The sequence below is a fragment of the Lepisma saccharinum genome, chromosome 12, assembly GCF_977018435.1.
Source record: "Lepisma saccharinum chromosome 12, izLepSacc3.1, whole genome shotgun sequence".
Lineage (NCBI taxonomy): Eukaryota > Metazoa > Arthropoda > Insecta > Zygentoma > Lepismatidae > Lepisma > Lepisma saccharinum.
The window spans coordinates 23,776,984-23,804,563 of NC_139240.1; the positions used below are offsets into that span (position 1 = coordinate 23,776,984).

At 37.0% G+C, this 27,580-nt stretch overlaps 1 protein-coding gene across 1 annotated transcript in view; it reads right to left on the reverse strand.

Annotated features, from left to right (window-relative positions):
- The window catches only part of LOC145996412 (uncharacterized), a 98,215-nt gene extending 84,919 nt beyond the window's left edge, over window positions 1-13,296 (reverse strand). Inside the window, exons 1-2 of the mRNA XM_083132867.1 lie at window positions 12,826-13,296; window positions 8,133-8,294 (exon numbers count right to left, since the gene is read on the reverse strand). Coding sequence (XP_082988993.1) covers window positions 8,133-8,294; window positions 12,826-12,999 — 336 coding nt within the window. The 5' untranslated portion in view covers window positions 13,000-13,296. The remainder of the gene's footprint in view (window positions 1-8,132; window positions 8,295-12,825) is intronic.
- Between the last annotated feature and the right edge of the window lie 14,284 nt (window positions 13,297-27,580).

Below are 27,580 nucleotides of genomic sequence, written 5' to 3' on the forward strand. Positions count from 1 at the left end.
TCAGTTTTTGGAGTATTACAATGTTTTACACAGTCCGTTTGAATAATTTTGTGAATATTGATGTTTTATCAGAGGGACCACCCCTGAAACCAACACCCGACTCACGTTGATCGTACCTTGACTGGGGCGAAGTTTGGCCACTAGTGTGGATACCCCCTGACCGTGAGCAGAGCGTTACGGAAGAGTGACCTGAGTGTTGCTTGAGCGTAGATGTGAATCAAGCCTTAATGAAACAAAAAACAAGAGAGCACTTAAAAAAAGTGATTAACAAAATGCCCACCACTTACCACTGGTAGCAACAATAAATCACGGAATCCGATAATGACTTTATACCTGCCTCTACGCATGACATGTCAAATATCCTCAGAGTGACATGAGGTGGCAGCAATATGCTGACTGTAGCCTTATTGAGTAGTGCACTCTTAAATAATGTTCAAATGAAAAGAACTAATTCTGTACATCAAAATTCAAATTGTATGTGGAAGAAATGCTGCAAAGTGTCACAAAGGACTTGTGCAGGCTTGTGGTGATGAAGCACTTTGATATCCAACATTGGTTCGCCATACTAATTTGCCAACACTGTGAAAGTTCTGACAAGCACCCAGCAACATTTAGGTGGTGCATTTCTTTGCCTACAACTACAAGGTCATTCTCCTTTGTCACTGTGAACAGTGGGTATTACAGTAACTTTCCGGATATGTCCAGTGATATGTCAGAAATTACAAAACTTCTTGGTAGACATCTGATTGTGCTGCACCATAGCCCAAGGAGTCATGCAAATTTAGTGGGCCCACTGGTTGAGTAATGAGGTTCGGAATGCTAGAAGATCTACTACAGTGACATCAATGACATAGTGCACATCATAGGCTGGTACTTCGGTCATATATAGAAAAATTAGGGATGAGTCGATATGAAATTTACCAATACCGATACCAATGTTCGACTGATCCCATATAAAATTTTAAATGATCTTCGAAGAATCTAAATGCTTCATTCATCTCCTTAATAAGTGTGTGTTACCACATGACTGCAATGCAAAAGAAGCTGCATATTTAGAGATTTACTTTCAACAAAAGTATGGAGATTGTATGTTTATATCCCATAAAAAATTATAACAAAATGGCAGAATATTGCAATACATTATTAGATATTTATAGATACATTGGATGCAGTAAAATTATCAGTAATTTTATCGATAAACCGATATGCCTATATTGGCCAATACCAATAGTGTACCAATTAATCTGTCCCATCCCTAGAAAAAATGTTTCTGCTGACAGCATGAGATTATTGCCAGAACTTTCGGCAATATGTGCTACATTTGGCCAAAGACTATGCAGTAATTTCATCCTCCACAATAATATAAGTAGTCAGTTACGAGCATGTAATAACTTTCTTTAAAATGATCCTCACATATTTCACAATAGACAACTTTCTCTGGCACTGTGCAGAAATCTCAAGAAAAATGGCTAGTCGAAAATACATTTGCAGGTTCAAAAATATCCATTTAATAAGTGATTGATCTGATTTATTTTACTTCACTTTCCTGTGGCTGATTGCGAAGATGGGGATGAATGATGATATGATGACATTGATGCCGATGCCTAGGCCTAGGCCGGTGTGCTAACCACTCTGCCACGGGGGCCAGCTATTCATATAATAGATGTGTTAATAGGATAAGAAAGAGCATGGGCTGGTTGACACATTAATTGGTTAATAACTTCTGTGGTTCATTGTGTACTCCTTCAGCGTTACACAAATGGTGGCCACAGGAGGATCCTTTTCATGGACAAAAAATCTTCACAATTGAATTGTCTTACAATCGTCAAAACAACTGCGTTTATGCCTCGACATCCCAGGAAGCTCGTGAAAACACGCCACGGATCCTCAGAGGCCATCATCCTGCCTCAGTGATGGTTTGGGGGTGGGTTTCCTATGATGGCACAACAAATGACATCCACTTATGTGAACAAGGTGTGAAAACATCTGCAAAAATGTACGAAGCGACAGTGTCAGGGTGGCTACAAACAAGCAGAAATGAAATACCCTGACTTTTCCAGGTTTTCCAGGACAAAATTTACATTTTTTCCCTGACAATTACAAACTAAACTAAATCGATGTTTTTGCAAATGGAAATAATAAACTCATACAGATCCATGTATGGTTTTGCTAAGTACCAATATTATCTTCTATTAAATTGTCTTAATTTCTCTATTCTCTACGATTTGAATTCAACATGCAAAATAGTGAATTTGGAAAATTATTACAATTCACAAGCTAAGGAAGGATTATGGAATTTTGTCATACGCAGTAAGTTTAAAATAAAATACTTGATTATTTTTAAAGTTACGACTAAATAAGATAAGAGTGATTGATTAAGAAATACATTTTGTAATTTATCAGTCTCCTTATACATTCTCGGTATTATATGTTGATATTTCCACTGAGGCTTGGAACCCTCTGCTTGCAAAAACTATGAGTGCGGACTCATTTTTCAATGCATAAAGCTACTTCTCTCTTGTCTGTAAAGCAAACAACTTAACTCTTGAATATAAGTGAAACAATTGAATTGCACAAAAGAGTCATATTTCCTTACATTGGATTTCTGCTTCAGTACAGTATATCCAAGTGAAGTACTGTGAAACCGACAACATGCAGTTATACCATTAATCCTGACGAAAAGGGTATGTAAGTATTAGAAATTTAACGCAAGGAATTTATAGAATTGCATTGTATAGGAACCTGATTTAGCAAACCAACACATTAAAACAGGAACACTCTAATAATAAAAGCTTCTGAAAGTTCATATACGAGGGGCATCCTGAAAAAGCTCCAATGGTGCCTATACGCAGCACTAGTGGTCGGAGAGCGACACACACACACATGCAGGCAGGAAGAAGTGGCATGTAGCTGTAATCTGGTACAGTTCCAATGAAGCCGGTTTAGGACAGTTCTAGGTTAAAGATTGCAGCTCTCATAAAGTCTCCCCCCGACTGCGAGGTAGCCTACATTGCACGCTCAGAATTTGGCACAGAGCCACCAGCAATCGTGTGAGTTGTGCAGACCAGACGTCGTGAGTGATAGTATGGTCAGACGATGGTGCAGACAATTCACAGAAGGCCAATCGAATGTGCACAACCCCATACAGCTGAGTACACACAGGCCCTTTGCATCACTTCAGGTGAGAGATCTTAGACCACTCCCTGTACAGCCCTGGCCTTGAATGTACCGACTTTCATCTCTTTGTTTAACTGAAGAGGTTTCTGGCAGGGCAAGGATTTGACAGCTACATTGCAGCAGAGATAGTTCCAGTCTTTGCTGTCAGACACATATACCATGGGCATACAAAATTTAGTACCATGCTACGACACATGCCAGAACAACGGTGTTGATTATGCCAAAAATTAGGTTAGGACTCACTGTTACTAATGCAATAAATTACAACTGATATTCTTGTTTTATTTATGCCTAATCGATAGGGACCTTGATATTTTGATTATTTTCTTTTTCAAATTGGTGTATTTTTTTTTTTACTATACGGTGTTATTTTTCCCAAAATTCACATTTTTATTTTAGCGCATTTTCTGGAAAATATCTGAAATTATACCTTCATGGTGTTTTTAAACTACTGTTTCAAATTGTAAGTCACATGGCTTACGCCTTATCTATAAAGTTATTTTGGGAAAGTTATTTTCCATACCCCTTTATTAATTTTAAGGTAAGGATTTTAGATAATGGAATTTTGGTGTGGAGTTAGGGCCCCACACTTGCTTGATCACGGCTAAAGGTGGGGGTGATGTGATCAGCACCACACTCCTGGCTACCTTTATCCCTCAAAGTTTCCTCAAGGTACCAGCTTCATATGATGCTGGGTGGGCGCCGGAGCAGTTTGAATAGGTGGAAAACATCCCGGTTCTCCCCCGCAGGGGATCGACCCCGGGTCTTTCGCATAGTAGTCAGATGCCCTAACGACTGAGCTCCATTATTACTCGCTCGACAAATGCCAATAGTGCGCACTTAGCTTGGTAATTCAAAACATATCTCGTGCGACAAATACGAAGATTTTGCTCCCGTGTGACGGTAGATACGCACTCGATCTCCTGTTAGAACCCTGCCACTTTGCTCTGTGATGCAAATGGTTTTGATAGAAGTTGAAAAAATCGTGGGAAATAAATGATTTAATGTGGCTGTCGGAATTATTCCATGTACGTATAACTCTATAGTTTACTCTTGAGTAAAATGTTGGAAAACTTGCAGGTTCTACGTACACAAACATGGCCTAGAAAAGACAAGGATGTTGGATTTCATGGAATTTTTCGTTGTTTTAGGACATTTCTTTAAAAAAAATCGCTAAAAATTCCAACAATTCGCATTTTTTGCCAAATTCGCATTATTTCGATATTTCGAACAGGCGAAAAATGTGTCCAGACATCACTGCACATTCCTAAACATAATTTCGCAGCAATTACCATTTTTCACTTTTTGGCGTTTGTGAAAAATCAATGTACCTACTAATTTGAAATTGCTTTCTGGCCACCCCTCGTATAAATCAGTAGGTGGAAAGTGAAAATTTAGCAGGGCTGGCAGAGAAAAGTCAATTCTTGAAGGAAGTGATTTGCTGTTATGATTGAATGATTCGAGTAAATATGATATTAAAATATTTACGTATTTATTATTAGTATTTTATTTCATAATATTGGACATTAACTTCACTCAGTGAGAGATTTAAGACCATCTCTCACGAGATTAAACAGACAGGACAGAGAGTGGCGTTAATTTCATTGCAATACTAGTGTTGCAGTAAATTTGAGGTTGGGAGCATGCACTTGCCAATTTTTATAACCTTCACTAATGCAGATTTATGTTTCACTTTTCCGTGATAGTATTCAATATATATCCCGTTTGGTTGGATTCTTCTTCATATCTAAGAATATTGCAATGTCATTGTAAACGTATGTTAACTTGTGCGAAACCAGCAATACGTCAGGATGATAAAAGAAAGCCTTCGTAAGCACTGCTACATTCATTAAGATGAAGTGAGCCAGAAGAGTAATAAAATTCCAGCAGCATATTTGCAGTCTAAAGCTCTTCTTGTTTGTGCATGTGATTTTTGTTGGATGTTGCAGTCCATGCAATTTCTTTCGCATGTTGTAGTGAGATACTTTGTCAGGTGGCGATATTCAATAAAAATCGTATGTATCAATGGAACATATTTGTTTCCATGTTCCTTCAGTTTGCCCAACAAAATGCCTTACTACGACGTCCGACAACTATCGGACGGCGCCACCTGCTCTTATCCCCTCCATATGTTGACAAGTCCCCTTACTACTCCCATACGGACAAGAAAAAATGATAATTCAATGCATTTTCCATGTAATATTTAGAGGCTTAACCTTTACTCCTCCGATGATACCATATGGTTGGTATCATCAGAATCAGGTCGTACTGGCCCGATGATACCATATGGTATCATGGTGCTGATTACGAAATAAATATGCTTTTCGGAACTTCATGCTCTTATGTTTGGGTGGAAACTCTGACACAGGTCTGGAGCAAGCCTGGGAAATTCATATTGATGACCAACCTCCCCCCTCTCTGCAACATATCCATGCCACATTTCCGAACAGAGTTTCACATTTTGGCTCATTATTCATGAAACATGTTTCAATCTCTTTGGAAACGTCCATTCTTTGAAGAGAATACTAAGGTTTGCGCCGTCTCCCCAAAATAGCGGGAGAAGAGGAGGTAAACTCCAGATTTTTATGTTGTTTTTTTTCATTGAAATTCGGTGGTCGCGCCCCCAAACCGCCCTTCCTCGGTTCGGTGTTCTGAGTTGTACACGGTTGCATGCTACGATGTTTTAGTTGCAAACCAAAACTTGTCCGAAATAGATTGCTCCCATCGTAACCGAGTTATAACAATTTTCCTCCAAACATGCAAATTACCTATTTTTTGTAAAAAAAAAAAAAAAATCACATTTTGGCATATTATTCAACTTGTATGGCACCAAAGAAAATGAAACATGTTTCATTCTCTTGAGAAATGTCCATTCTTAGAAAAGAATACTAAAGTTCGCACCTTCTTCCCAAATAGCGGGAGAAGAGGGGGTAAACTCCAGATTTTAGTTTTTTTTATTGAAATTAGGTAGTCGCTCCCCCCCAAACCCCCTTTCCTCGGTTTGGCGTTCTGAATTGTACACGGTTGCATGCTCTGATGTTTTAGCTGCAAACAAAACTTATCTGAAGTAGATTGCTCCCATAGTGCCCAAGTTATAACAATTTTCCTCCAAAAATGCAAATTACCTATTTTTTGTAAAAAAAAAAACAGTTTCACATTTTGGATTATTATTCAACTTGTATGGCACCCAAGAATATAAAACATGTTTCATTCTCTTGAGAAATGTCCATTCTTTGAAAAGAATGTAGCAAACTCCAGATTTTTGTTTTTTCCATTGAAATTCGGGGGTCGCACCCCCCCCCCCCAAACCCCCCTTCCTCGGTTCGGCATTCTGAATTGTACACGGTTGCATGCTATGATGTTTTATCTGAAAAACAAAACATATCCGAAGTAGATTGCTCCATTAGTGCCCGAGCTATAACAATTTTCCTCCAAAAATGCAAATTACCTATTTTTCGTAAAAAAAAATAAAAAATCATATTTTGGCTTATTATTCAACTTGTATGGCACCCACGAACATAAAACATATTTCATTCTCTTGAGAAATGTCCAATCTTTGAAAAGAATACTAAAGTTCGCGCATTCTCCCCAAAATAGCGGAAGAAGAGGGAGCAAACTCCAGATTTTTGTTTTTTCCATTGAAATCCGGGGGACGTGCCCCCAAGCCCCCCTTCCTCGGTCCGGTGTTCTAAATTGTACACCGTTGCATGCGCTGATGTTTAACTGCAAAACAAAAGTTATCCGAAGTAGATTGCTCCCATAGTGCCCGAGTTATAACAATTTTCGTCAAAAGAGTGTTCGAAGTCAATGAAGACTAAATTCCCTGACTTTTTTTGAAACCTCAAATTCCCTGACTTTTCCCGGTTTTCCAGGTCTGTCGCCACCCTGAGTGTTGACCCACACCATGTTCAACAATCAGCCGTGGAGCTTCCAGCAGGACTCGGCACTTTGCCCACAAGGCAAAGACCACACAGGAGTGGCTTCAGAGGAATTTGCATGATTTCATTGCTCCGGCTAATTGGCCCTCCAGCAGCCCCGACCTCAGCCCATTGGACTACAGGTTGTGGTCCGTTTTGGTGGGCATGGTCTGTAGGAAGAGGCATCCAAACCTTGCAAGTCTCAAGCGTTCTCTTGTAAAGACAGTGGTGGACTTTCCCCTCGAGACCATGCGTGCTGCGATCGATGACTGTCCTCGGAATCTTCAGGCCTGTGTGAAGGCCAGAGGTGGCCATTTTGAAAAGTGATTGGTGCTCTGTGTTGACAAGACTTGTATCTTTGTAACATCCAAATATTAATACATTAGTTTGCTTACTGTGCCTGTAGTTCATTATTAACTTTGTAACAGAATTTATGATATGACTAGGTATATTTCATTCTGAATGTAATTTCAAAAAGTTTACAATGAGGTTCATGTTGCGTACAAAAATGAATGAATGAAAGATTTGATTTATTTTACTTCAGGTTTCTGCTACTTTTGGTTAATTGCAAAGATGAGGATGAATGGTGATACGATGAAGTGGATGAAGAACATCGCAAACACACATGGACGACACAACACAATTCCTACAGAGGATTATACTGGCTACAGGTTCAAGTGCTAGAACCTCGTTAGTCTGCAACAATGGAGACCAGAGTCTGCTATGCGTAAGCGAGGTTGTCATTTGGATGTCTTTGGAAAGGGTCACCTCCTACATCCACAAAAATGCATTGCTATTCAAAACATTGAGGAGAATAGAGTAATACAAAAACAATTTTATACACAAGAGCCCAGAAACCCACATACCACTTTCACTATGGGTCTTCACAAAAGAATACATGATTCCATTCTTAGTAATAGCAGGTGTAAAAATTTTAATTTTTAAAAATGCATCTGTGTATTACCACGCCATGAACAAATAAAGTATGACTTACTTTTACACATGCCACCATTTGTTCAAGTATAAAATTATCTTTACCTTAACACTCAACTTCCTCTTGTGCCTCTTTTCTGCAGACGACAGGTATTCCTTGAGAAAGTCTTCAGATTCATGACACATGCTGTGGAAATCCTGGAAATCTTCTAGCTTGCCTATACACAAATAGCACACAAACTTTGGCAAACTGTCATCCTCTGTAACCTGAGATGGAGAAAATTGAATTCCTAAGTAGGGTTGGAGCATGGGTATTTACAAACTGTGTAGGTAAATAATAGGTATTTATGAAAATGTTATTTGCCTACCCCAAAAGTAGATATATATATTACATATTGCATATTAAATGTCAGACTTCGATACTCCAATTACTTGTGGTTACTTTTGCTATAAATAGGGTTATAGCAAATGGATATCTTAAAATACATAAGAAAATAAACCACCAAGTGAAAAATGTTGGTTTCACTATAAGAAAAATGTGACCCCTTTTGGGTACTAATCTGATATTCCCCGGACTGATTTCTTCATTTTTACAGAAGAAACTACTTACGGTAATAAGTTCCTGTAGCATTGTCTAACATCTGGAAGGTGTTTTGTGTGATAGCAAAAATTCATGTTCTTTGTTGAAAATTAATTCTCCAACGGAGAATAGCCTTTGGCGCATACACTTTCGTACATCATCACGTGTCGTGACTGTGTTTTGTTCATGTTCATTGGGTATCCAGTGTTTCGAACTGTCTGTGTTTGCAACGAAAGTTAGAAAAATGACGTGTCGTGGATGCATGGTGAAATTTGTACCAGGTGTGGAACATCCAGTGGATTTTTTAATTGAACAATAGATCTAGAAGAAAGGAAAGGAGTGTCCAAAATGTGGCAGTGAATGTAAGCTACTCGTTTGAAGGAATGGGCTGCGGGTATATGCATGTTCAAAGAGAGTCCAGGGATGTGGGAAGTTACGGTTGAAAAGAGTTCCGTGTAGATTTGAACACTAAACAGATTTCTTCAAATTTACAAGTTTAGGGCCCATTTGGGGGCAGGTGACTCCAGCCAATTTCTAACATGCCTTTAACAGGGACTCTATAGAGAAAGCCAGGTAGCCGTAGCTGAGGCAGGGCCACGGTAGCGGTAGGTCAATTACCCCAGGGGCGGAGACGGGAATCTGTGGGAAATTTGGACTCAAAAATTTCAAATAATTTTTTAGTTCAAATTTCAAACCGATTCCGGGACGGATAGCCCCAAAAACCATTCATGGATAGCCCACGAATCATTACAATTTTCTTTGTAAAACAATGTGAAAAACTTTAAAATAAAAATTAGATCAGATGAGCTTTTTTCAAGGGTATTTCTTGGGTTCCGAAGGTTGAAACACTGCATAACGAATGAAAATCAACAAAACACAAGCACGACGTGTGATTATCTAAGAAGGTGTATGTGCCATATTGTGTCTCAGGCAAGCGAAAAGACTACAAGAAAGAAGTTCTTGTAATGTGAAAAATTGCAATTACTTTTATTAAAATAACTTGAATACACCTTAAAGAATGTTCCGCGAAGCAGATAGGTAAGTACGAATGTCAAAAGAAGAAGTTATAGGTGTCCGGGGAATACCAAATTTTTACCCTGGTTTCTATGTCATAGAATCTTACTGATTGATTATTTAATGCATAGTTTCTAGAGAATGATTTTTAGCTTCCATATATTTCTATAATCCCATGTAGTTGGCTGCACTTTTTGACTAGATTTGACTCTGTTTGCACCGTAGCATCTAGTTGGTTCACGGTGCAACACCAAGTCGTCTAGTTCGTTGATTTGGAGTCAAGTAGTGTATTTGGTGTCTGCACCGGTAACGGTTCCGATTGTTTTATGATTTCGGTAATTATCCGATAATGCCCAAACACCTCTCACTCGTTTATTTAATTAATTTTAGCATTGATACTTACCTATTCTGCATTGCGGAAGATTCTTTAAGGTGAGGTTATGCCTTTTTCTATAAAATAGTGTCAACTTTTCATATTATGAGTCATTATTTGTCTTCCTTGTTCTGCTTGGGTAACAGACAATATGGCGTGTACTCGTCATGGATCATCGGGCGTCTGCTTGTGTTTTGTCGATTTGGAGTGGGTATGCAGTGTTTCAACCTTCTTAACAGAAAAATACCTACTTTCGTGTTTATTATGTTATCACAAACCATTGACGGATAGCCCCAAAAAAACATTCACGATAGCCCCACAAACCACTGACGGATAGCTCCAAAAACCATTCACGATAGCCCCACAAACCATTTCCAGCAAGGTTAGGTTAGGTTAGGTTAAGTAAGCATAGTTAAAAAAAAATCTCGTAAAAAAAAAAGGCACGTTAGGAAACAATGGCGAGACCGTGTGACTTTCGATGCTCATGCCATCTGCACATACATAATGGAAACAACGGCATAATGATACAGAAAATGAAAGTTCCTTACGTAAAAAGTGATTATTTCTTGTTCTGCAGCATTTTATGGTAAAGTTTTCAGTTTCCGTGAAAGAAAATACGGTAACAGTTTCATACATCGGAGACACATTTCTTAAATTTTACACAAGAAACTACTTATGGAAATGAGTTTTTCAAAGGTTTATAACGTTCGTCGAGGTACTTTCTTTCATCTGGAATATATTTAACCGGGAAATTATGTATTTTTCAAGGGAAATATCACAGCGACGCACAATTGACGTTGTTTTCATTTGCTTGCCCTACGACAAGATGCTGCGTACGTTTGATGACGTCAGCCCCGTCAGTGTTTCAACCCCCTTTTTTTTTCCTATGCTTGCCTAACCCAACAAAACCTAACCTAACCTTTTTGGAAATGGTTTGTGGGGCTATCCGTGTATGGTTCGTGGGGCTATCCGTCAGCTACCCGTGCATAATGTATAATTTCCACCGGTTACGAACACGATAGTATGTATTTTTCAGTGAGGAAGGTTGAAACACTGCATAACCACAACATGAGTCAAGATGTGCCCACCATACTGTGTGTTCCGGAAGTGAAGAAAGGAATAAAAAAAGCACTCGGGATGTTAAAAATTGCGTTGGTTTTCGTGTAAAAAGCATAATGGCACCTCGAACTATGTTCCGCAATACACAACTGGTAAGTACGAACCACGTGAAACACAAAATATGCGATTTTAATATGTCTCCGATCTTTGAAACTGTTACCGAAAATACCTCCAAGAACTTCGACAATCCTACAGAAACTGATTTCAGTAAGTAGTTTCTCCTGTAAATTTGAAGAAATCTGTTCGGGCGATATCGGATATTTACCATGATTTCTCCTAGCACAAAGACTAATTATCGTAGAATTTTGGAAATCATTGTCACACGAAATTTGAACCTTCCTTAAAGTAATGAGGGTACCATTCTAGTATGGGGGAAACACCTATGAATCATATATTTCGGACTTTTTTACATTGCTAACGTACTATTTTGGAATGCGGAACATTTCCTAAAGTGAAATAATGCATCTCAATGTCTATTTCTTAGATTTACAAGTACTTACTTTTACTTGTTATTTTGATTCTGTAACACATTATGGCAGGCGATAGCGTACTGGTTCAGGACACGTTGTGCAAGTGTTTTGTCAATTTATGCAGTGTTGTAACATCGTTCACCGGAAAATACCTACTTTCGTGCCCGGATTTGAAATTATGCTAATACGTCGCAAACCATTGACGTTGGCCTCACAAACCATTAACGTTAGCCCCACAAACCATTAACGTTAGCCCCAAAAACCATTTTCCGTAAGGTTAGGTTAGGCAAGCATAGTTAAAAGAAATTAAAAATACTCGAAACGTCATGTTCTAGTGAAAACACGGTGAGGCTGAAACACTGAATATGGGGTTGCATCATCTTAACACACGGAACACTGTACTCTCGTGCAGAAAGCAAATGGCGGCAGCAGAAATAGCATGTCGGACAGAGATTTTCGCATTATAATGTATCAAAACTACATTCACGAACTTCCACAACGATACAGAAAATGATTTCCGTAAGTAATTTCTCCTGTAAATTTGAAGGAATCTGTTTCCCCCATACTATAATGTTACCAATACCGTAATGAGCACTGTTTGGACTCGAAAAAATTTATTTATGTTGAAAAAAAAAACTTGAAAATTACCTACGCACTTTTTATGGACAAGATATTCTCCGTTGACGAGCGACAGTAAATATCGTAGAAGCGTGGGAATGAATGTAGAAGTAAATCGGAACCTTAGTAGAATGCATTTAGGGACTTTATTTTAATGCTAAAGGAACCTAACCTAACCACGAAAGCATATATTGAACAAAACCTTAAGTAATCGCTAAAACTCCGCAGTATGTGTTAACACACGTACATCGAAATCGAACCATGTAAAAATTAAATTCGTAACATGATGAAATCGCAATAAAACAAAAAGAACTTGGGCCCAATGGGGTAATGGATTCTTGTGTAACGAACACCAAATATTGGAAAGGTTAGATAAGGAAATGTTCCCCGTGCATTTAGCACCGTGCCACAAAGGCATGGCGCAGTGCCCTGCATATTCCAGATCTCGGGCATTTCGGATGTGATGTGATCAGCAACACACTCTGGCCGCCTTTATTCCAAAGGTTTGCCAAAGGCTAGGTGAGCTCCCAAAATATAGGTAAAGGTATATATTATCCACACTGAAAAAAGCTTCATGAACTAATAAATGAAAAGTAATGCTTACAAATAATAAAATATACTCACAATGAGGGATAGACAATTTAATATTTTCCCTTGAATATCTCGTCTTTGTCCTTCATCTAGGCAGATGTTCAGTTTCGAACTAGTGTTTGTCAAGCAAAGCCGACATAAATTATGGTAATCCTCCCCTATTTCTGTGTGCTTATAAAAATTTCTGTTCAGTAATTTGGGTCTCATTGTTTTAAACTAAACTATCACAAAAGTATATTTTCACAGTAAAAAATATAAAACAAGGATTGCCTCATGGGAAGTTTGTAAACGACGGGTCTTCCTTGTCGCACAAGTGTGTGTCCTTGTGTTCTGACGTCAGACAAGAATTGCCTATGATGTTAGGTTAGGCCTGTTTAGGTTCCATTAGCATAAATGCAATGAACACTAAGAGAACTAAGCATAGTTAGCCTAATATAACAATGTAGGCATTTAGTCTAAAATTAAAAACTCTTTCTGTGATGTCAGAACACAAGGTTGCTCAAATGTTTCGGTTGGAATTTTATTTTATTTACATTTAGTAGCACAACACTTTTTCCTTGTCTTCTTCTAATACGTCCGTTTCTTTGTGCTGTACTTTGTACTTCCGTTGACAGCTGTTAGTACTTAGTAGTCTGTGATTCACATTCACTATTTCACCACTTTCATCACGAAAGTCGGGGAATGGGGCTGTTCATTGCCAAACCATAGGTACTTACCTCTTGTACAATGCAGAGGTCCGGCTGGTGAGGGTCTATCCTTTTTACTTCCGTTCGTTCTGCTTCGCTCATTCGCGAAAATGAAGTTTCTTTTAAACTCCTAACAGTATTCATAGCATAGAACAGTTAGGGTATAGAAGATTACCCCACATTTAAACCTCGCTGCGCTTGGAAATTGCATTTCCGTTGGTGGCCAATAGATGGCGCGGGCGTCTTCTTTTGCTGTTTCCAGCACAAATTGGGGGGAGAGCTCTTTCGGTGACAGTCACGTGGGTTTCAAACGTCCTTATTGGTCAGATCTCTTGTATCCCAGCAAGGCTGTTACCAATGGCAAGGGCTTTCTTTTTCGATGGTTCCCTTCCAAGCACTGCTGTTAGGGGTGGGGTGAAGAGATGGGATGGGTGATGCGTTTCCGCCACCGTGAAGTTCTTCGGAATCTTTTACTCGAAAGTAAGGTTGCCTTTCCTATGCAATTAACAGATTCTTTGAGTGTTTATTTTAAGGCGAAATTGGGAATGTAAAATGTAGGCATTTTCAACTGGTGCCTGAATTTTCAAATTCAGTTCTCAAAATACTTTTTTTAAAAAATATTTCAACTTCACTTGTGGAAATTTCCATTACCACTTTTGAAATAACGAGTACAGTGTGTGGGCCTCCCCGATGGCGCAGTGGTAGCGTCGTCGCCTTGTAATCAAGGGGTTCCGGGTTCGATACCCGGTGGAGCTACAAGTGGTTCGGATCCCACTTTAAACTGTAGGTCTAGTCCCGATTGGCCTGAGCAAAAAGAAAAAATAATAACTCATAACTGAAGTACAAACGGGGGGTGGCGAATTCCATGCACCGGCGCAACAATCATTTCTTGACTGCAACAATCTTTACTCGACCTCGCCGCACAAGAAATGAAAATGAACTGAATAACGTGAAATTCAAATAATTTTTGTTTCACTTTGCTCGAAATAAAATCGTTTCTTTAAAATAGGTTGACCATTCGTCTCGTTTTGACCGGGAGAGTCCCGTTTCAAAGGCGTGTCCCAGTTGTCCCGTCGATATTATACAAGAAACACTATTTGTCCCGTTTTTTAAAAGTCTAGGAATTAGCTTGAAAACCAAGTCTAAATTTGAGAGATTCTTAAAAAGAATGAATTTCTGTGTCTTGGCGGAAATTCAAATGTAAAATCCCGCGTTTTGTGATAGATATTAATATGTGATGCAACTTTTTCGGGGAGCTTTATTAACGGTTAGTAAAGAATAAAGTTGTTCTCAAGAAGATTAGTCCTTCTGCAAAATACTTCTGGCATAGTAGTCATACCGAGATTATAAAAATTAATAGCTCTTGACAACGAGAGATCATATTTTACATAGATATTGTTCATGATGTATCATTTATGTGATCCATACTATAATAAATAATAAAAAAGTTAAGTGCTCCCTGAGCTTTCCACCACGCCATGAAGGCGTATCTCGGCCGAAGCTTGGAGTGATGTGATCAGCACCACGCCCCTGGCCGCATTTACCTCCCAGAGTTTCCTCCAGGTATCCACTTTATACAACGCTGGGCGAGCGCCGGAGCCGCATAAACAGGTGGAAAAAGTCCCGGTTCTCTCCGCCGGGGATCGAACCCGGGCCTCTCGCATGGTAGTCAGACGCCATATCGACTTTTTTATATATAAAATAAAGAAATACCCCTATTCGGTGGTATCCCCCGTCATTCACACACATATTCTCAACATTCGTACATATCAGTTTTTCTCTATATTCTCGGTTTTCTAAATTTACGGACAACACAAACATCCAAGTCCTAGCCGGGATTCGAACCCGGGACCACTATGTTAACCACTCCTCCACGGAAGCCGACCACCGACTGAGTTACAGCGGTTACTATAAATAATAATAATAATACGTTAATGACAATAATTTTATAGCTAATTAGGCCTAACCAATTTTTCAGGAGGGAGTAAAGTGACCTTTGGGTCAAAATATTATGGTCACCCTACTTTAAGAGCAACATCAAATCGTACTTGACCATGTTTAAATTTTTGCAGCTTTTAAAAATTAAGATATACTATTGATGAAATCCTACGAGCAATATTTGTATTTTCCTCAACAACTACAAATTTTTAATTCACCATGCTCCTAAAAACTTGTAAAATTATTGCTTTTTTTTTTTGAAGAGTGACAATTGTCAATTCAACCTGTATGTGGAGTGAGTTGACGATATGTTCGGGGTCAGTTGACAATACTTGTAATTCTACCTTTGAAATGGTTTGGAATATTTTATTTCAAACAATATACTGCCTTAAAATTACAGATTACAAAAATGTGATCTAATGAACAGCATAATATGTAACATAAATGTTCCAAACCAGGGTGCGGAATCCCGGGGGGACGGGGGGAATTCCTCCCACCAACGATCTTGTCTTGAAATTCCCCCCCACAAAATTCTTCCAAGGGGGGAAGAGTTTTTGTTTTAACAACAAATATAAACAATTAGTTTGAGATTCGAATATACATGACTGGAATAATATCGAGAACATACAAAAAGAACGGACAACAAAGAGCCTCACCTCTAAGGACACTAAACCCAGCAATCCCCAGAACACAGAAATTAGACCGACTTGTTACTTCTTCTCCATTTCTCATCGTCTTTCGTTAGCAACCACGAAGTAAAAAAGTGTTAAGTAAAGTGTTCCCCTGTGCATAGCACCACGCCATGAAGGTGTATAGGGGGTGTGGGGGTAACGCCCCACACTTTCTTGATCCGGTCGTGAGTGGGGGTGATGTGATCAGCATCACGCCCCTGACCGCCTTTACCCCCCAGGGTTTCCCCCAGGTACCCATGTTATTCGACGCTGGGTAGGCGCCGGGGCCGCTTCCACCGTTAGAAAATTTCCCGGATTTGAACCGGCCGGGGATCGAACCCGGGACCTTGAGCATGGTAGTCAGACGCGTTACCGACTGAGCCACCGCGGAGTACATAGATATATTAATAAAACAAGTAATAGCATTTATATGTGAATTTTATACATGAAACTATTAATATATCTTATTTTTTATCCCTCCTCCCTTATGCACATCATTGTTCATCTATTTACAATTATACATTTTGAATGAATAACAGTCGATATAATATATTGTATATTTTATAAAATAATTTGAGACATTTAATGACATTATATATATATATATATATATATATATATATATATATATATATATATGGGTCGGGTCCTTCATTCCATGTCTAATCAGGCAGGAGTTGACCCTCAAAGTCACCGATGTTGATGATATTTCGGACACAGCTTTGCGTTGCTCCAAAACCTGTGAAAGGATTTTGCTGAAATAGGATTATTACGAATTATATGATGGTTGTTCAAAATGTCATTTTTGAGCAACATGCTCTTTTCAATTAAGTATATCTCGGGAACGAACGAAGATACAGAAGCGTTCTTGAGCTCGTTGTAAAGAGGAAAAACGGTTGCATATTATGAGATGATAAAATGTTGAAACTTTGTAAAATTTGAACACACTGTTAAAATGTTCAAATTTCAAGTTTGAACAGCTTAAAACATCCCCCCATACATTTTTCTCATTTTTGAATATTTTTAACTACCATCCTTCCTCTTCATACTAATAAAGTTTTATCGAGGTTCTTTCTTTATGTAAGAGAGAAAAATGAATTTGAAATTTGTCCTGCATCAGCAATGAACTGAGCTATAATGAGACTTTTCATTTGTGTCGCGCTAGAGGATATACATACGTACTGTTCAGGGACAGATGATATTCCTCTTGATAATTGCCTTTATTTTGTGCTGTTATTGCTAATTTATACGTTACTGTTTTCATATTTTTAGCCGCGTTCATGGGGACGAGATGTGGGAGTGTTGTGAAAACTTCTGTGTTAGCCAAAAAAAAATTAAGTTGAAAACGACGAATGTTGGGAATGATTCCGTAAAAGATGGATTTTGGTCAGTTGTTAGACCTCTACTAGAAGAAAAAAATCTCAAAAGTTCACGCCCTTCTCCCCTGTGCTTCCCCTCAAGCATCGGATTCACAGACTCTTAGTTACTGGCTTATATCTAAGCAGTTATTTTTCTATTAAACTTTTGATCCTCATTAGATAGACTGAAGAAAAGGTAATGTTTCGTTGTTCATTAATGCGTAACGATATGTATGATTTTATGTTTTGGTAATGAACGATACCCATATAATATTGGATCACATATAAAGACGAATTCAAAGGAATTATTTTCCGGAGAGGGGCATCGTAATGATCTGTAGAATCTTTTAAATGTAACGTACAACGAACTCTAAAATCCCAGACATTTAGCCATCACTTTTCAAATCAGGAAATTGCTAGAACCATCTAAGAAATGAATGTCTTATCAGACATTGCCGAGCTTCCTTGATCGCCATCTTTGCAAACAGGTGTAAACGATCGCAATCAAGGAAGAGTCTACAGATAACTGAGTCGGCATTAATGAGTAAATTCGATTGGAATAAATGTCTGAAGGGAGAGAGGTCAGTGGTCAGTTCTAAGTCAGTCAATCGAGGAGCGAGTACGAGGATTACGAAGAGAGATAAGAGGACGCCTTAGGGAGACCGTGTCGAGACGAGTCGCAAGTCAGACTCTTTGTATAGTCTCGAGCGTAACCTCTTATCGCATATCTTCAGCTGTAGTGCAGAGACAAGTATACCCTTTCCAATAAGCCATGTTGATCCAGTCTTTGGGGGTTTAAAACTCAAGTGGTGTGTCTTGCCACACGTAGGGTTACCAGACGTTCGGTTTTTCCCGGACATGTCCTACATTTTAGCCTTTTGTCCGGCGTCCGGGAGGAATTTGAAAAATATCATAAAAGTCCTACATTTTGAGCGTCACAAAATATTAATTAGGAAAATAGGTAACAGAAAGAAATCATGCAAGTTACAAGTCTATTGACTACGCTTCCAAACTCAATAGTGAAATTTATTTTGATTCAGTCATTGATGTCCGTGTGCAAGAACGAAGATCAAATTTTAAACTCGGATCGGGAAAGGATCACTGGAAAATTCCATTTCACGAAGACGGTTCAACACTTGTTTATTTTCTGATCGGCCATTCGCGACCGTTTTGGTGTGTGATCCCGGTTCACGATACTGACGCTTCGACTGCAGGCAGTTGTTTTTTTTAATATAAAAACCGCGGAAAGTGATATCGAGGGCGTGCAAACGCTAGAGATGTTGGTTGTACAATGCTGATAATTCGAGAACTGTGTAAAGTAAAACTGGCAAAATAATAATAATAATTTGTGGTTCTGTGGTGCAAAGTCGTAATGTTTATAAATACTGTACTTTCTATCCCAGAACACAAAACATATATAAATGTCATATATTACGTGCAAGGTAAATTAGAACACAGCAATGTTTACGATATTGCTGCATGGTATTATGATTGTATAAATTTACGAAAATACATGTTACTGGCTATTTACACAACACGACTATATAAATATATAAGAATTAATAAATGAAAAATTCAAATACTTACCACAGTACAGTAATAATAGAAATAATAATAATAATATATCTTTATTGCGGGCGAGGTTCAGCGTACGCTGTTCTCTCAAAATCGAATGCATTTCGTAAGGCATTAAAGTCCCGTAGAAGGTTCCATGCTTTCTCCTCCTTTCTTGTTGTGCCGTCAGTTCTTTTTTAATATCATTATTTCTTTACACTCCACTACATCCTTGTACATATTGACAAGGTTGATTAGTACATCTCTCAAATTCAGAGAAGTTTGGAGCCCGAATTATCTTCTTCTCCTACATGTTGATACTTTACCACATCACATTACTCTATGGGGTTCTTGGTTGTCATTTGTGTAAGCCAACCAATCAGGTATAGCCTTACAAATTAATCTCGGATCAGTTGAACGGAATCTCCTAAACGTCGTTTTCGTTGGTGCAATGCAAATCCTTAAACCAAGTTCATTTAGTGTGGATTAAAATTGATCTCGTTCATCTGAACTTCGAAATAATCGGCGTTGGTGAACGTGGCCATGAGTCATTGCCCCCCCCCCAAAAAAAAACTTTGTCCTGGTATTAAACAAACAGGAAAACGGAAGCACTTAATGAACAAAGTTTTGGGACCACTTTCTGATAACGTCACTGTTCAATGCCTGAGCAGAATTTCTTGCCTTAGGGTTTATACTGATGGAACAAGGTCTTGCCCATTCTGATTCAATATTCAATACAATTTGATTGTAAAGCAGGGGTATAGATAACAAAATTATTCATGGTGTTTGCCAGTCAAGAAAGTCATGGTAGTCAAGAAAAAGTAAATAAATTAACAAGTAGGTCAAGAAGTCAATAAAAAGGCAATAAATTATTCTTGTGGTCAAGAATTTTTGCTTTCATAATGACTGATTGGTTGATTTAGTTTATTTTACTTCACTTTTTTCTGTCCCTTTGGCTAATCGCGAAGATGAGGATGAATGGTGGTAAGATAAGATGGATGAAGGGACAGTCACAAACATATAGGGACAACCGACACAAGCCCCACATAAGTTTATACTGGCTGTGAGTAGACGCCAAAGCCTCGCTTATCTGCCAAACACAGTTCAGGCTCTTTAGTAGGGCTTTTCATTAAATAAATATTTATTTTCTTAATTACTAATTTTCAACTTTACCTAAGTAGGGGTCGAATAAATAGACATTAAGAAAAACGGAAAAAGGTATAGAAAAGTCCAGAAAAAGTCAAGAATTCTGGATGTGTTATTTTGGTAGACACCCTGGACACTACTCAAGATGAAACTTCTCGAACCATTTTCAATTACGGTAACTGCTGAATATTTGTTTGCCATTACAGGTCATAATTCAAATGTTGAGAGAGCACTTTCATTACCATCAGCACAGAAGACTCACGAGAGAAATTATTTTTTCATGAAGTCTGTAAAATGTTTGTTTGGTACTGGTCAAATTTCAAAGAGTTTGACTGTCCACTCTAACATAAATATAGTTTGGCTAAACCTGAAATTTTGATAAAAATTGTCTCCTCTGAGAAGTACCGCTTAAATCATGTAGTGAGAGGTGCATTGATTAGTATGATTGCAAGTTTTGAAATTTTGCATTTAAAAACTCATTAAGAATTCATTTTTTTAAAACTGAAAAGTTTCACTTTTCAACTACTTTCTAAAGTGTTCTATAGAAATATGTATTATTTATTGAGAATGTTTTGTGTCCTACCTACATTTTGGGACAGCATGTCCTGCATTTCCCTTACAGCGATCTGCTAACCCTAGCCACACGTATGTGTTTAGTCAGTACCACTTGCACCTTACCATCAGGTTTGCCATGAACAGCGAGTATGCCAATAGTTGGGGTGATGAATGATGAATGAGCTACATTAGTAGGGATAAAAAGAGAGTTCACAAACAGAAAGTGGTGCTTTTTTTGCAACCTTAACGGAAAACATCATAAGGCAAAGGCGAAAGTGGTGAGCTCGTGTACTTTTCTTAGTCTAACTTAACCTAAAGCAAGGAGCTGGCAACCTTGCTTTAGGTTTGCCTTATGTAGTTCCAGTGCATAAAGCAATGTTGGCAACCTACTGGGCTCTTGCCATAGCCTTTTATGATGGAGGTTTCTAGAAAAAGAATTGGGAGTTGGTCCACCCCCTTTGACTTAGAGCCACCAAACTAGGTATAAATCGACAAGGGTGGCATCTAGCAATACCTTTTACTATTTTTATTTTTGCCCCTATCTCTAACCGTTCTCGAGATATGGTCCACTTACGAAATTTCGGGGGTAGGCCATATTAATCGTAGCGCGCTCAAACTCGGTATGGGTATTCTCTACTATCATAAAATGCTTCTTTGAAGTCAAAATCGCGGTCTGTTTTGCTCTATCTCTTACCGTTTTCGAGATATTTGACATTTTAAGGTTTTTTATTGAGGAAACCTAGAGGGGGTAAATTTGGTTCTATGACGACCTATACCAAAATTTTGGAAGAGGAAAACAGAGGACACCGAGACGATGTTAACGCAAGAAACCCCACGTCTCTGCAACCATCCGTTCGAAAGTTACGAAGTCTAGAAAAAAATGGAAATTTTTGGAATTTGCCCACCCCTTGACTTAGGACCACCGAACTTGGTATACGTAATCTATATTACCTAAATCGACAAAGGGGTATCTAGCAATACCCTGCTCTATCTCTTACCGTTTTCGAGATATTTAATTTTTTTTATTGGAAATTTTCGGAGGAGGAGAGTGGGCACCATCTGTTAGGAAACAAAGGAACTATCTCGAGCTGGGTGGCGCTGTCAGCACCATCTATGAGGAAATAAAAAAACTAGGTATTTTGGTGGGTATAAAAGGACAAATAGGATCTTGCCTGGTATGTTGATTGTGTGTTAGGGAATATTGTAAGTCGTATTGTCATATATTAGAGCGCTCTTTTGATAATTAACTTATAACTGCATACAGGCTGCCGTAGTTAACATAAAATATCCCGCCCCTTGTTTCTTCTAGCTTGTGCAATGTCAGTTTGGGTAGGATCATAGGGTGAAATGTGATTCTCCTATGATAATATCTGGCTGACTAGCATATGCGATTACGAAGGACATGGCTGTGCATGTGACTTCTAGGATTAAGCCTATGAAATTGGGGTCCTAGTAAGTTGAAACAAATGGAAGGAATATTTTGCAAAAAGTTTTCTTAAATAGTTAACATTTTTTATTTCAGACATTAGATGGATTTTTACAAATATATTAATAAAAAAAAATAGGTTAGGAAAAAATTGTGGCTTCTACAGCTCGACAAGCAGGGGTGTTTTCGCATAAGCTCTTATTAGCCTGTAAGTTGTAATATATCAGCAACAAGCGACCTGTGCTAGAGGTAGATGCTCTTGACATTGTGTTCATGAAAATAAATATTATAGAAGAAAGTGACCAAAGTCGGACCCCAACCCAATGTAGGACCCCCACCTGTTCTGATAATGCCCACACCTTCAACCTAACAGCGGGAGATGGAAACTGTAGCTTGGGATGTTGTTGTGTGGTGGACAAGTTGAGACCTGTTTTGCTCGCACCAGTAGGCCGTTGTGAGGTGTGAAAGGTGCACGTGGTCGAGTAAAATAGTCGCAGGACATTGGAGTGACGTCTGTTGCAGAACAAAGTCGAAAGTAAGTATATTAGAAATATTACTGCTAATGCAGCTAATAGCCAAGTATATGGTAACTGTGTTATTAGTCCTATAGTTTTGGGAAGTTACTGCCACGGGCGATGTTTTTATATATAGCTGATGACCCCATCGTGTGTCCCATATAGGACACTTCAAAATAATAACAAAATCTATTTACTTGTATATATCGGTCATTACACATTAATCTGAGGGGTTGCAAGTTGTAAATAGATAAGCAGTAATTAGCCTGCGCTAGAGGCGAATGCTTTTGATATTGTGTTTTCTGATTAGTTAAAAAATACGTAATGTGATGACTCATATCTTCTGATTGCGCAACACTGCAGCAAGATATTACGTAATGTGATGACTCATATCTTGTGATTCCGCAATAAATTATGACGTAATATGATGACTCATATCTAACGTGGTTTTTTCTGATTGGTGGAAAAATACGTCATACTTGACGTGGTCTCTTCTGATTGGAGGAAAAATACGTCATAAATAAACCGAGGTTATATAATGGGGTGCACAGAGCAGTCAGTCACAGTCTGCGAGAGCAGCTTGAAGAGTACGGACGTCCTGTCGCAGTGTTCCTCGTAGATTTGCCTTACATGGTGAGTTTTCTGTTTGATTTTTAAAAATTGTATACACAGTGCAGTGTAGTTGAGTTTTTGTGACACTGATTGAAAAGTAGTTATTTTTTCTTGTAGTGCTTCTTTTGGGGTATCAATTTGTACAACACTCAGTACCTAATTGTACAATACTCTGTACCTAATTGAACAACATTTTGTACCTAACTGTACAACAGTACGTGTGGATTCGACATCAAAAAAATCATACATCAGCATATCTACATATATAAATAAACACCCCCCAAAAAATATTCGTCCTACGAAGATTTGTATTACATGTAAACAAAAATATTTCCAGTGCTCATTATGCACGACATAGTCGTACCTGTGTGCCTGGCAAGCATTTAACAGCAACCGAATTGTGCCCTAAGTGTAACAAACACTTTACAATTGCACATGTCAAAAAGCATATGCTTAATTGCAAGAGTACTGGAGAACTTGTGCTGCAACCATCGACCTCGGTCAAAAGGATGGCTGAAGCAGATTTTTTTTTAACATATTACCATCTGCCAAACGCGTCAAGTCGGCAACAAAAGCAAGCCAGTTTGCTTTTAATCATATATTAGAGGATTTTGATTTTACCTCAGATAGCTTATGCGATGTACGTAGCTTCCTAGAGAGTGTGCGACCCAAGATAATTTATATCTTAAGTGATGTACTGGCTTTAAACTCTACTAAATTTTATGCATCGCTGGGATGCCAATACAAAAACCATCTGATGAGAAATACAGCTTTCACCATAATACCAAGGCGAAAATATTGCACTTGGCAGATGTTGCCAACCTCGAGAGTATCTACGACAAATTCTTGGAGGAGCTGGTTGCCAAACAGGAAGAACATCAGGCTGAAGGCTCGGGTGGTTCGTTGTGTGGTACTCCGCATAAACTTAAATTGAGCCTTAACAAGTTTGTTCCACTGTCTGGGTCTAGTTATGTTCCACTGCCGGCAATAATTGCAGTCAAGAAGGCTGATATAAACATCCAGAATAGCGATTCAAAATGTTTTCTTTGGTCGGTGCTGGCAGCGCTGCATCGTATCCACCGGAAAGATGAACCGCATCGTGTTACCCACTACATACCCTACGAATCAAAATTAGAAAATGCGATGGCTGGGATTACCTACCCAGTTCAGTTGTCAGACATAAACAAATTCGAGACCCGTGTACACAACTTACTAAACCTGCAACTAGATATCAATGTTTACAGCCTTACTAAGAACACAAATATTGTATACCCTATTCGAGTGAGTAGGGTAAACTCTTCGTTTTGAGCCACCCCCAAAATTTTAGTTTACTTTTATTGTGTACACCTATACAGTAATATACTCAAAATCGAACTTTGACTGTTACAAAAGTGACATAATACAAGCGCAAAAAAAAAGTCAAAGCTCAAATTCCAATTTTCATAGTGCAAAATTGCTAATTTTCGAAAATCCCTCTATAACTTTTGCTAAAATTTTATTTTTCAATAATTAAAGCAAAGAGCTAAGTTAAAAGTAAGTGCTAAGTTACTTCCGGTCTACTTCCGGTCAACTTCCGGTCTACTTCCGGTTTACTTCCGGTCTAGGCTACCCCCGAAATCGAAAAAAAAATAAAAATTAAAAAAAATATAAAAAAAATTAAAAATTAAAAGAAAAAAAAATTAAAAAAAGAAAAAAATTATATATAAAATAATTAATTACCTAAAATTTTATTGTTTTGAGAAGAATCCTAAAAAATTTTTTGTATATATAAAACCTAAATTATAAAAATATAGATATAAATCAAATTTTTTTCCGATTAAATATAAAACGGAAAGTTTACTGATTATAAATACAAATATTTTGCTATTTTCAATTATTATTTGAGAATTAGAAGTTGAGAGAAGAGATTTATTAAATAATTAATTTACCTAAAATTTTATTGTTTTGAGAAGAATCCTAAGAAAATATTTTATATATATAAAACCTAAATTATAAAAATATAGATATAAACCAAAAGTTTACTGATTAATAAATTGAGATTATAAATACAAATATTTTGCTATTTTCAATTATTATTTGAGAATTAGAAGTTGAGAGAAGAGATTTATTAAATAATTAATTTACCTAAAATTTTATTGTTTTGAGAAAAATCCTAAAAAAATATTTTGTATATATAAAACCCAAATTATAAAAATATAGATATAAAACCCAATTATAGAATATAAATATAAAACCCAATTATAACAAAATGAATAATCAAATTAAAAATCCAAACCAAGATATTTTATATCATGTTGTATATAATACAACACATGTAGATAATGAAGAATTAGATATTCCAAATTTTCTAGCTAAACTTAAACCTAAATTTAAAAATTTAATTTGTGATAAACTTAAACAATATTCTCTCAAATTATATTGTATTTTATCATCAAATTATATTAATCCTGGTAATAAAATAGAAAAAAATTATCATCAGACTCATGTGTTAAAATTATACTATAATGATACTAATAATTTAGATGATATTTATGATAGAATTTGTGAAGAATTTAAGTTACAACAACAACAGTTCGAAAAACAAGATTCAGGTTGGTCTCTTTGTGATACAAACCATGAACTTGAATTGAAAATAGCAAAAAATGCCCCTCTTGGAGGATCTGGTTATATTAAATTACCTAAAGAGATCAGAAACAAATTAGCTGTATTAAATATTCAAAATAATGATAATAAATGTTTCCTCTGGTGCATCATAGCATATTTTCATCCAGTTAAAAATCATACTGATCACAAATATCGTGTCTCCCATTATGAAAAATTTGAAACAGAATTTAAAAAATCCATGTCAGGAATAAAATATCCAGTACAAATCTCAGATATTGAGAAATTTGAAAATCAATATCAACAATACAATAAAAAATCAATAAATGTTCATGTTTATGGTTATGATATAAATAATAATATTTATCCACTCAGACACCATCCACCATCTGCTGGTGCACATATCATAAGATTATTATATGTTACAGAGAGAAATAAGAAACACTATTGTCTCATACAAAATCTAACAAAATTGGTGCATAATCAAATAACATCAGATCATCATAAAATTACTATATGTGATAGATGCTTGTCAAAATTTTATGGAAGAGGTGACAAATCATGTGAACAGCAATTAGAGGAACATATTGAAAAATGTTATTATTATCCTCATGTAACTTACAAATTTCCATCCAAAAGTATAAAATTTTCTAATTATGAATCGCTGGTACAACATCCATTTGTAATCAAATGCTGATTTTGAAACAATACAGATACCGATGCAAACATGTCTTCCCGATCCAAATGAATCATATACAACAAATATAGCTAACCATGAATCTTGTGGTTTTGTACTAAAATTAGTAAAAACTTATGAAGAAAATAATCCACAACAATTATTTATTTATAGAGGTAAAAATGCATCTCGAATATTTATTGAAAAACTTAGAGAGTGGGTAAAAGATTTTGCTCCAATTTTATATAATACAAAATTGATGAATAAACTTACACCAGAACAACATCAGAAACATTATGATACCAAACAATGCAAATATTGTAAAAATAATTTTAATTTATTTAATCCAAAAGTTAAACACCATAACCATTTTAATGGAGAATATATTGAAACAATTTGCAATTCATGTAACTTGAAAATAAAGAAACCAAATTTTATTCCAGTATTTATTCATAATTTACAAAATTTTGATGCACATTTATTTATCAAAGAATTAGGATATGATACAGAAAATATTAATATTATACCACGCAGTAAAGATAAATATATTACCATAGAAAAAACTATCAGATTAGGAAATGGACAAATAATTAAACTTAGGTTTCTAGATTCATGTCAGTGTCTATCTAGTAGTTTGGCAAATCTGGTGAAACAATTATTCGATGATGAATTTATTCACACAAGAAAATATTTTAATAATGTTAATATGGAATTGCTAAAAAGAAAAGGAGTTTACCCCTATCAATACATGGATAGTTTTGATAAATTTAATGAGACACAGTTACCACCGAAAAATAAATTTTATAACCATCTTCAGGATGAAGAATGTAGTGAAATAGATTATCAATATGCACAGACAATTTGGAATATATTAAATTGTAAAACAATGGGAGATTATCATGATATCTATTTAAAACTGGATGGTCTTTTGTTAGCTGATGTGTTCGAGATTTTTCGAAATCGTTGTTTCAAGAAATACAATTTGGATCCTGTTTTTATGTATACAACACCTGGTTTATCCTGGCAAGCTATGCTTTTAAATACAGAGGT